Genomic DNA, 12,482 nt, shown 5'->3' with positions numbered 1-12,482 from the left:
AATTGTTGCGCATTCCGCTCAGCGTCCTCGATTTATTTTGGCCCAAAAAAGAACAGGATTGGTGTTCTACACTTTATTGGATTTTATAGGAAATTGTATTTTTTATTGTTGGTACAGTTGCGAAACTGGAAAGTTGTAATTCCGGGCTTCGTTCGTGTAAATTGAACCCATCGCAAATTGCATTGTTACACGTAAATCGTGTGCGCATTTACATACTTAAATCTTGTCTGTCAATAGTGTGTTGCTCGTAAACTAGGTTTCTCCATTTGCGTTCGATAAAATGTCTACAGTAATTTAAATAAAATAAAAGAGAATTTGATACACATGTGTTTATCCGCCGCTGATACATATTTTTACTGAAAGCAACAGAGTATTCATTCAGAAATTACACTGTAACAAACTTGCTCTGTTACATGGCCCGGAACTAGTTTTATGATAGGATCTCTAGCAATGCGTTTCAAACGTCCCAACTACATATTGTTATTCATCACTCCCTGAATTTCAGAGGTAGTTTTATGTTATAGACAATTGGCGGAGTGCATTATGAATCACGCCACGGTAAAATAGATTATGCAAAAAACTCGTTCGACTGTCAAATGTAGTTCTCCCTTTGAATACAAATGAACATTTCAGTGGTGTATATTGAACTTCATGTTCTTTTACCTCACATGATCACTATGTATCTTTCACGAAAGTGCATTGAATACAGATTCCTTGCAGATTCTAATTGTTTTGTATCTAGAAATGGAGATCGTGGTTTGAATGTCGAGAAACTAAAATGCAAAAGAGGACGAAATTGATAAAATATGGTACTGGTAGAAACATAATGACATTCATTTAAAATGCGAGAATAATTTTACCCGGCGCATCCACCATTGGTGGTACATATTTTAAACTGTGATTTCATGTCGTATAATGTGGCGCAATAGAACTATTTATTTCTTTAAATTCACCAAATAGCTGCCACGATATTTTCCGCCCCTTGTGTTGGCGGTAAATAATAACTGTTTTCAAGACACCCTTAGGTCTGATTATCTCCTCTTCCACTGCAATTAATCAGCCCTCTTCGACGTTATCGTAATTGTCTTGACCTTTACGACTGCGATAGGCAACAAGATAGCAAATCATGTCTATGTATTGAGCAATCGATTCGCCGGAGCATCTGTTAAGTATTCAGCAACAACTCGACGTACTCACCTAAAAGCTCGATCCGCCACATGTTGCAGTCGGTTATTGGCCAGGACGAGTGCTTGAACCTGGCATCCTGCCAAACTCTCAGCTTCCAAGCTGACAGTCTTCGATCCCACCACCTCTAGTTGGCTAATGCTTCCTTCGGGTAAATCTGAAACAACATGAATTTGAAAAATTGCCGACCTATTTGGCTTGTTCGAATTAAGAACGGGGAGTTCATTCTGCCTGGCTGGAATTGCTCTGTTTTAAGTTTAATGGCGATTAGGAGCTAATTTGGCAAATGAGACTTTCGCTAACTGCTTCCTGGCATTTATAAACGCTTCTGGCTGGTGTGCTAGAGGCAAGAGAGCAATCAAGCTGTGTAGATAACGGGAATAAATTCCTAGAATATTTTTTATGCACTTTTACAGTTTTACACCTTGCTAATTCACTCCGGCTCATTGCACGTTAAACTCACAACGACGTCTGCAAAGTTAGCACAAGACGTTTAAAACTTTAACAGTTCATTAGGGCGATCATAAAACGGGCGTTTATAAAAAACACTTCACAGACTTAACAAAGATCATTGACGTAATAAAAATGAAAACGCGACCTTTTCTAAAACGATCGTGAAAAAGTGTTGTTCATTAACGCAAAGGTTATTTTATTACACAGGGAAAACAGAAGGTTCTACTGTAATGCAGAGTACAATAACGATGCACCGTTTATCCTTGAGTTTAACTCGGAATTGTATTATGAGTTGCATATTTCTACTTTTATTACCGTGGAAAGCTGCGAATAAAAGATTATGTGCCATTAAAAATTGTAGGACAATCGGCAACTCTACAAGTGAAAAGAATATGGCGTTGATGAGGGTGTTAGAGTAATTTATGAAGTGATATTGGGCGATGTTTGAAGCTTTATATATTATCAATTGGGCGTGAGGAGCGAGCAACTGTGAACTGTGATGTGTGGACTTAAATAGGATCATGGAATTGGGATTTGTAAAAGCCTGGAATTATCGATTGTTTTCCTTTTTTGAGGTGGTACATAAAAGGCGAAAACTCATTCTAAAATTCACACGAAGGTTTTTACACGTGAGCCAAACAATCATCATTACACTGAAACATAAATTTCATTATTTGGTTCAATTCAAGCATTAGTAATGTCTAGCTATTACACCGAATTCCTTTTTGTGGAAACATAAATGTCCATTGATTAATAATCGGGAACACAAAAGATTACAAGCCACATTAAAAGGTACAATTACTCATTGTTTTCCCATTGACGATCTTTATCTGCGTTACAAATACGAGAAAAACAACGTCCACTGCAATGCATGCAGGTATTTTAAATGACGTAATTTATTTTGATTTTATCACAGTCAACGTCAATATTGTGTTGTAAAGAATGAATTCGCAGCTGTTGAAAGCGAGGAAACAAAAAAATTAACTAAAATGTTCATGTTAAAAGGTAAATTTGATGGCAACGCCGAAAAATGCAAAATATTTAACAATAATTGCAGTCAGAGAACAGTTAGGCAGATTTTAGACTCTACAAGAACCACTACAATTTGTAAGATCACCTTGATAACATTTTAAAAAATGAAATTTGAATGCACAAAATTTCTCTCCACTGTGTTCCTCACACGTATTTTGGAATTGATATTTTTTTTATTTTGCAACCGATTTCGATCGTTTTTAAGACGTTTGAAAGAGAACAAAATTCTATAGCTCTTATTTTGACAAACCCTTTAAAATAGAGTAATACGTATTTTTTATTCTAATGCAATAAACTAAAACAAATCAATCAGAGTAATGCGTATTTTTTATTCTAATGCAATAAACAATACCAAAACCTCTTACCGTAGAATCCCCATACACAAAGCATCGATTTTGTCAAAACTTTGTTCGATGCATCAGAAGAACAGGCGCTTTAATTTAATCAATAAACTGAAGGATCACAGTTCCTACAATGATTACCACCAATAATAATTAATAGTTGGAATTGGGAGTGACACTTGAGAATGAGTTTCATCAACGGTAATTGAATTTGGTGTTAGAGCAAACTTATTTGAGGAGGTATCAGCACATAATGTATAAAGATCATCGAAACGGATTAACAACTATCCGCTTGTTAACCGCCCAATGGTTAATAACCATAAGTTTGGACAAGGGTGAAGTTTAAAGGATCCACATCGAAGGAATCACTGAGATTGCCTGACCAAGAATTCTAATTACAAGTGATAATCCAAAATGCAGACATAGATAGTCTCTGGAATTTTATTCTAAGAAGATTAAATTACACTTAAACATTAGTTGTAATTTCCCGGAAAGCAAAATATCTCATTATTTTAAGATGTCCATATGTAATGAGGTCGAAAAACCAGAATGGTCACGTTGTTGGTTAAACTTTAAACCCTCGTGTCGATCTACTTCGGTTGAAGCTGAGCTGCTTCGTAATTAAGATGTAATTGTACAGCGGAAGCGCCAACCGTATTAGGAAAACTTTTGTTTCTCAGTTATTTCTGGAAAAGTCGAGAGGAATTTCTGTACTAGTTAGAGCAGTTCAGCTTTTGGTTCGGAATTGAGTTTGCGAGCGGTCCGGAAACGAAAGACTTTTGAAAGATAATCTCAGGAATTCAGAAATATCTGTGACTGCTTCACTATTAATAAAAATACACGCGGTACCGATGATGAAACATTCATGCTGACTTTGAAATTCCAATAGCACTTAAAAGTTAGCGATCGGAAGAGGTTTTGTATTTTTCTTTTAATTCGAAACGCGGCAATAGAGGTCATAGAGGATTCGCCTGTCAGGACACATTGGAGTCTTTATTAGATCGGGAGAAATTGTATTGAAATATTAGAATTTATCTCTGGACGTGATCTGATAAAAGCGGCTTATCCGTCCAATATCGAAGCGTCAAATTCATGGGACTGGATAATAATTTTTCGGCTTAGTGCCGCGGATAATAGTTCCACATTTTTCAGAAACCGCTTACATCACTAAGAGGATAAAAACTTTCATGAATATTAAGGTGCGTTTCAGTAACAGAAAATAATCATAGCAATGACAATTGGGCCCAAAATTTCACAGCTACATATCGGTCCGTTGATCTGGTTTTGGCGATTGTGAGCTTAATGCATGCATGTAAACGGAAACCAGGAGCGTTCCCTACATAAATCCTATCGACGGGATCAAGCATTAATACCGTCACTTCCTGCACGGCCACCATATCGGATCGGGATCGCAACACTCTATTCATTAAAGTTCACCACCAGATCAATTCCATACGGACTTGGTTAGGTAGTGTTTAGTCAGTGCTGCGTGAGACCACCACACTCATTTGTTCTGGAACTGCGGTTCCCCGGAGTCCAAAAGCACTTTCCGATATGTGGGGTCCGGAACGCGATTTGTTGGTGGCAGAGGCGCGCCAAGACCACCGCGATAAATACAACTTCCAGCCTATTTTGGAAAATATCGACGAAGGGAAGTATTGACAGCAGGAAGGAAGAGGAAAGGTTATGATTCAATTTAGGAAAATATTTTTATGAGGGAGGAGTTATTTAGCGAGTGAACCAACCAGATTTCCGGAAGATACTAAACAGTCTGCAGGAAATTTATGTTCACTGCGTTTTGCAATTGGATAGTGTTATCAATTTTATTACACATAAAAACAGGCTACAAATACACGTTAAAATTGGAATGTCGTTCCTTACGGTGTTACGTTACAAATTTAGAAATAAAAATTAAAAAGTGTCCACGATTACACACCTTTATGGCGTGGACCCGCTTAAATTTGGCAGAGACTTTAAATTTTATATTTTCCAATTTAGCTGATGTCGACGCACAGATACGTCCCGTACGAAATTTATTGCGATATTTCCGCTGGAGCAAACGTGTTCGCTTTACCGATGGTAATGTACGATGATATCTTCATATAGTATCATCTATTAATCCTCGCTGACCCATCCTCGAGGTGGGTTCGGTTTTTTGATATATGGTTTACGGTAATGCACGTGAGGAAGGACTTGAGGAAACCGTTTTTCATACGTAACACCAAAATATAATTGTTTCACTTTCCATAAATGAAAATTTATTACCTCACGGACAAATAAATCTTACGGGTGTTCGCTTGATCGACTGCCCAAACTATACGCCGGAGGATTGTTGACTTGAATTTTATTGAAAAAGTAAATAAGAAACACTGCGACAAAGCGAAAGACACATATAGGACGGAAGATGTTGATATTATCCATCTTCTTTGTGGGCAAAAATGAACGTAATTGTAAATGTAGGTTGCTTTCATTTCTTTCTTTGTATGTTAAGATAGTAATTCGACCTACATTTGAGTTTACTAGAATTTGCAAAAGCGTGAATACGCTGCTCTAAAAATGAAAAGTCAATACCCTTGCGAAAACAATGGGCATCTATCAAAAACAAATATTGAACTAACCTGTTCTACAGAAATTGTTAAACCGTGGTTTGCATGTCATAACGTGAACACCGGAACTAATAACACCATTGTATATCTTCAGAGTTGGATTGAAATCGATTTCTTATAAATGAGTAAAGAGAACACATTTAGACTATGATTTGGTAAAAGGGTTTTTTGCAGGTAGATACATTTTAATATTTATTCACAATTCCATTAGTAGATTAAAGCATTACGGGCCCTAATAATCCGTAATTTTAGCTCCCGAGTCTTCTGAACGTAACAACGGCTACAAAATAAATTAATGTGACACAACTGTTCTCTTTTTTATCATGTTATAACCCTCGGCCTTAAACGAATTTTTTACGGCTAGTCGTGACAGATTTTAGTCAGTTACCAACTACGAAAAAGCTGTTGATATCTTCTAGTCCTTGGACTACAATTTTTGCACATGTATTCCAAGTTTGACCGCCCTTAGCTAGATTTATCATTTACAGGGCACTTGAAAAAGTGGGCTTGTCAACTTTGGGGTGAAAAATAAATCCGCCTTCGCCAAACATGGATTACAGATTTTCTCTAAACCGTCAGCTAGAGGAAATTTTATGTTACAACGATAATTGATTCCATACCATCGTGTCGTTCGTAATCTACTAAAATTATTTTGAACATTCATTATGAAAACCTACCTGGTCATGTTTCGTACCCTTTCTTTTATATTTATATATGCTCGTTTCATTTTTATGGACATTGTTTTAATTAAAACAAGTTAATAAAAACTGAAAAATATTCGTCTTACGGGAAAGCCGGGTTTTATTAAAAAAATACGGAAGCTTACATCATAAAACACAAATTATACAAAAATAACATGAACAAAATATGATTCCTACGAGTTTGTGGGAAAAGTGGAAATAGGACGATGGAGAAAAAATTTTGAATGAAAACACCAGAGCTTTAGACGTGACTTTACTTTTAATGGAAGTGTTGTAAGGATACGGACTAAAAAATGTTTGGTCCGCTGTTAATCTTTATTATATCATGGCGAATAACTGCACTTTGGAATTAAATTCAGTTGCAATTTATATTTACCTATATGTCACCCCAACAACGCTAAATATTTTCTACAAATTTAGTTGGTCCGGTCAGAAATGTTCAGAGCAGCGCCAGTCCATTATATTATAACTCATTGCATTATTTATCAGTTCATAATGACTCTGTAAAAAGAAGCATACATCCATTTTAAATGTGCTATTGGAATTTTAACTGGTCACTATGCGCATACATCTCCTGTTATTCGAATTTTGCATTGTAATTTTTAGGTCGCCGTTTGTGCATCAAACAAACATGTGCAACAATGCACTTAATGCATGTTCTGACGCAATAGGGTCATGTACGACATAATGAACTTGTGTTTCGTAAATTAAGCTATAATATGATACTCTTTAATTAGTGTCGCGGAAAACATAAAATAAAATTATTACCTATTCCTAAGGCTATAAAAAAAACGTTAAACTTAACCGGGGCAAAAATGAGTTGTTCAGGGAATGTACATATTACTAAATCTTTTTTTTTAAATTTATTTGAGAGTAAAAGATGAGATTCAACAAAGATTACGTTTCTTAAGACAAAAGTCTAGGTAGCAATAAAATTTTACATTATTTTATCCACTAAAACATTGTCATGCGAATTACCTATAAAAAATTTACGTCCAAAGAAAAAACGAGCTTTTTCAGAAGGAGAGAATCGAGAAAAAAAGCGAGAAAATTTTATGAATAAATACATTTCAAGTTAGGTGCTTCCCGTGTCTTTTGGACTTTGGTCAACCGACATCAATTCCCTTGTGCCTCCAGTCGAGTTTCATTATCAATTTATCTTTGAAATTGCTGCTTAATTCACGTCGAGAAGTTTGGTTTTACCCAAAAACATGCTCCCAGAAACATAGTTAATTAACCACGTAAACTGTCACTGGCTAGTTGCAAGTTGAAATATTTTGTCGTTTTGAAATGGGATCGGACACTTTGTGCACAGATTTCCTGTTTTGAAAATAGTTGGAATTGGAGGCGGCTTGCGATTGAAAGGTCTCGCTGATAATTTGACAAAGCCGCCACACTAGATAACAGGATCAGTTAATTCTCATTTGTACAAGAAAGAGCTTGTCGGATCTGCAGACTAGCTTAGGACGTTAATACATTTTTATTTCTTCCGAGAGATTCGGGTGGGGAAAGCACGAGTTGATCCGGTCTGACATATTTTAGGAGGCGGAATTCTTGACAAATCTGAAAGGATTTGTCAAGGATTTATTAATTATGTTCTTGCCTTATGCTGTAATTTGAGGGAGGCTGCAGCTTATGCTGCGGCGGGAAGAATTTATTACCACATTTAGTAGCGTTTATAACGGAAAACACGACAAAAATCTGTGACGAGTAGGTATATAAGATATTAAAAACAACAATTTTACAGGATCTCTTCTAAAGATAAATTTCTAGTTATTAAACTGACCAATTTGATCAACAAACAACAGTGATTATCTTTAGTTTTTTTTCAAATAAGAAATATTTAACATTTTTTGAAAATTGATTAAAATAAGAGCGCGTCTTTTTAGTAAAAGAGTTTCCGAGTCATCAATTTCATCGCCTTCATGTCCTTTCAAAATCTAAAATAATTAAAATTCCTTCAAAGTTAAATTTCATTTATTTCGCCAGTCACACAATCTCCTCGTACAAATGCAATTCTGTTTAATTGCAGCAAAATAAAAATTTAGATGTTTTTCGCAATTTCCACCGAACGTTTTCCATTGCAACCTTTTTTTCTTTTGATTAAGCAATTTGCTTTGGCCTTGTTTTAATTTGACTAGCTTAATTGCCGCTCTTTTCGTTGGCACAGGCCTCAGTGGCAAATCTGATTGGTGTCGGCATTCAATTAGCATGTTCCAAAAACACGTGTCTCCGCTTTTGTACCGACATGTGGGTGTTTTACTGATCATGAAAGCACATTATTTCAGTCCGTTTCCTGCTGTAGATTAGTGGTAAAGGAACGAGTCGACGAGGGATTGTACAGAAGCGTTGTGCATATGTTCGTGTTTGCGATGGCCACAGTGGCCAGTTTGTGGCAACGCCGAATCCCAATCAAGTGACCTTACGAGCCTTTGTGCCACGTACCAGGAGGATTCAACGTGTTACATTTACGATTGTGTTTTGCACAGTTTATTGCTTCATTTGTCCAATTGTTTTATCAGCGGTTCAGATGTGCTCTGATGTGTTTCAGGGGTTAATTACGATATAGCATGAAGAGCTTCAGTTGGAAATATTGTGAGGAGAAAAAAGCTGATGGGAGAAAAGGAAAAACTAAACGGAAAGGAATGCTGATTGCATCGACATAGTGACCACAGCGCCCTCACCTTTGCAGGAACAAGAACGCTGCGCTCAGCATTTGGGACAAAAGAGCTTTAACAAGTTGTGCACGGAATTTGCTCGTTTGTTCTGAAAGGAAAGCAGAATTGCACTGTTTAGGCACCTGCACATAGCTAAAAAGTGAATAATATTGAGCACAAAAATAGATAATCCTGGCGTTCCAGGAAATCCTTGAAACTTTGGAATCTGGAAATGCTGAACGACTTGGAAAACGATATACTCTGACTACGTTTTTTATTGTTTTTGATACATAAAATAATTACATTGAATGTTACTTTATTGTGTACCTACCTATGAATTTACACAAAATTAACCAATTATTAACCGAATTTTTAAATTTGTTTATTATATTTTGTTAATCATCATAATAAACATTTTATTAATGTTTATTCAATTAAAAAGTTCAGTCGAATTGGTTGCATGTTTGTATAAATAAACATTATTATTATTGTTTCATAGTACTAAATAAACAACAAAATTGTTGTGGTTCTATTAAAAAAACTAAAAACACTGAAAAGAAAGTGAAAAGAAAGTACGTAAGTATGCGATAAGCGCTATCTTTGAAAGGTAGAAAACATTAATTACAAACTAATGGATTTCGATTTGTGCTAAATTTTGGCTTTTTATATTCTTGACATAAAATTTGGTCTAAAAGAATGTTATTTCAAAATTAAAATTAAATCAAAATGTCAACTTTATATGACGATTGTAGAAAAAAGTTTTTCTAGTATTTGTCATGTATTTTTTTATCATTTTAAGATATAATTAAAATTTCAATACAAAATCAATTGCGATCGTTAACCAATTAAACAATACAATTGGCATTAGTCGAACACATAATACAATGTATGACTAACAATGCATTTCAAAAAGTCTTGTAGGTATTTATCTAATATGTAAACCATTTTTTTTTTAATAATTAGGTACATTTAAATGCGCATGTTTTATTAACAACACAGTCGTCGCAAAAACTGCAATTAGTTTTGTTAAAAATAAGACAGTTCTAGAAAACTAGAAAACATTTTCCATATCTGACTTGACTTTTCCACGACGTTTATACTTGCCATAATATAGTCACTAACAATAAGCATAAATTATAATACTTTTATGTAAGGTGTAAAAAAGTGCTGCAGTGACTCCCGCTTTGGTTTTCTAATAGGTAAGACAATTTAGCATTAACAAAATATTCGAAACTTGATATAATCGATTCGGCAATTTTTTGATAGTCATTTTTAAAAGTCCTTGTAAACATGAGGTTCTGATTGCACAGAACCATGTTTACGAATTTTGACTGCCGATTAGAATAAACAAGTTGAAAAGTGAATCTACTGAATAAAATTAATATTTAAATAAAAATAAACCGACTTATGCAATATTATTTGTGTGTATTAAACGGGTAATGTAATTTGCGCACTCTCAACTGAATACAATCACAATTCATATGAATTAACATTAAACAAAAGGCCAATATTAGACCAGGTCATTCTTCCTTTTCCTGTGCGTTTACAGCTCTTTACATAACATCAGACGCATTCAGTCTGGTTTTGGTTTTTACAAAGCGTCAGAATGTCCCTTGTGCACACGAAATTATTTTTTGGATTTAATGAAGCCCTTAACTTAGCAGGTAATAATCTTTCTTACCGTTTACTAGTTGTACAATTAATTTCCAACTGTAGATCCTCGAATGGATGAGTACTATTTAATGGACTCTCCGTTGCCGGTGACAACAATCCTAGTATTGTATGCAATATTTGTATTTAAAATTGGACCTGCCCTAATGAAAAATAGACCGGCAATGAAAATTGATAAAGTTTTGTTTGTATACAATTGGTTTCAAATTATTGCGAACGCGCTTCTTTTTATATTTGTAAGTGTATAAACAGCGACTAGACAAAAAGAACTTAGGGTTTTTAGGCTTTGTTGGAAGTGCCTTATGTGAGTGTCTTTTGCACTCCTTTAGCGTCGGAAGACACACCTGCCAATAGACGAATGATAAATTTGCAATATGTTTATACTTTGCTTAAAATCGTGGATCTCCTAGACACTGTAATTGTCGTAATGTTGACGTTGCTAAATATAAAAAAAAATTCTTCTAGATTTTTTTCATTTTGAGGAAAAAGAGTAATCAAGTGACATTTTTACACATGTACCATCATCTCTTGATGGTCAGTTTAACATGGGCGTGTTTGAAGTTCTTCGCTGGTGGACAAGTTTACTTTTTAGGCACGATTAACTCATTTGTACATGTTGTTATGTACTTCTACTACTTTGTCACTGCTTGGAATCCAGCATATAAAGAGAATATATGGTGGAAGAAATACATCACACAACTTCAAATAGTAAGTCGACGAAGTAAAATAAAAGTAACATCATTTTTTCTTTTAGTGTCAGCATTGCTTAATTTTTTTGGTTTTTGCCATACCTTTTTTCAATCCAAATTGTGGGTATCCAAAGCCGTTACTACTATTCTTTTTAACACAAACCGTAATAATGATTTATTTGTTTGGTGATTTTTATTGGAAAGCTTACATAAAGAAAAACCCAAAACAGAATTGAATTGTGTTGATTATCTTACACTGCCAAAGGATTGTAAATTATGTTAATTTAAGTCATTTTATTATTGTTAAATAAAGATGAACATTTGTGACGGGAGTTACCTTAAAACTAAAAAACGACATTGCTATAAGGACTCACTCTCTAATTAGATTTCAGTGGGACACCGAAATAAGTGCTGTGAGGAAAATGTTTTCATAAACAGGAAACAATGTTTGTCAGCAAATTTATTGAACGTACGAAGTGACCTCTTTGAAATTAAAGGGCAAGGATGACCGCGACTATTTTATGTAATGGAAGTTTACATTGAGAAGTTGGGAGGAACTTGGCTGTTTGGAAGCTAGACACCATCGAATCATATAAATTCGTTCAAATGCGAACAGAAATAATATTTTTTTGTCAAGAATTTGGATGTTGGCAATTGTGCAATGGATTATTGTCGAGTATTGATTGGATGCAATTATTTAGATCCGCCCAAATTTATGTGCGAATGCATAATCAGTTAATCAGTTTTGGAATAGATTACTGTCAGCCTCATAGGGAAGGTCAAATCCAATATTGAACACAACAAAAAAGTCATTTTTGTGTTAGTCATTATCTTAGATAAAATTATGTTGCAAAGTATATCGGCTTACAATTTCCACATAATCAAACAAATATGGAAAATCCTGTGTGTCTAACTACCGATATTAAAATAAACAGGTATCTATATTTATCTTACCTAATATTGTGTACTCAAATCGCGACCTGAGAACTATAAGGTTCTAACTAACATTTGCATTAAATTGATCAGTGTTCACGTTATCAGTGATATCTCTTTAATTTATTAAGCATTTATTTAAAAAAAATGGCAGGATCTATTAAAATCATTTTGGCTTGTTAAAATATTAACTCACTTCTTTTTTATACATGAT

At 34.7% G+C, this 12,482-nt stretch overlaps 2 protein-coding genes across 7 annotated transcripts in view; one reads left to right on the top strand and one right to left on the bottom strand.

The window, feature by feature from the left end:
• LOC148179248 (uncharacterized) overlaps positions 1-12,482 on the bottom strand; it is a 121,313-nt gene that overhangs the window by 28,577 nt on the left and 80,254 nt on the right. For all 6 annotated transcript variants that reach the window (XM_088030292.1, XM_088030296.1, XM_088030294.1 and 3 more), the window contains one exon: positions 1,198-1,342. In XM_088030292.1, the coding sequence (XP_087886418.1) occupies positions 1,198-1,342 (145 nt within the window). The remainder of the gene's footprint in view (positions 1-1,197; positions 1,343-12,482) is intronic.
• Positions 10,532-11,591, top strand: LOC148179250 (very long chain fatty acid elongase 7-like). The gene is made up of 5 exons (XM_088029957.1): positions 10,532-10,639; positions 10,692-10,882; positions 10,930-11,061; positions 11,112-11,354; positions 11,401-11,591. The coding sequence occupies exons 1-5, from the start codon at positions 10,582-10,584 to the stop codon at positions 11,569-11,571; spliced, it is 795 nt and encodes a 264-aa protein (XP_087886083.1). The 5' UTR covers positions 10,532-10,581; the 3' UTR covers positions 11,572-11,591.

This window comes from Gnatocerus cornutus, chromosome 2 (genome assembly GCF_029298725.1).
Source record: "Gnatocerus cornutus isolate USDA-ARS CGAHR chromosome 2, icGnaCorn1.1, whole genome shotgun sequence".
Lineage (NCBI taxonomy): Eukaryota > Metazoa > Arthropoda > Insecta > Coleoptera > Tenebrionidae > Gnatocerus > Gnatocerus cornutus.
This window is presented reverse-complemented; position numbering and strand designations above follow the sequence as displayed.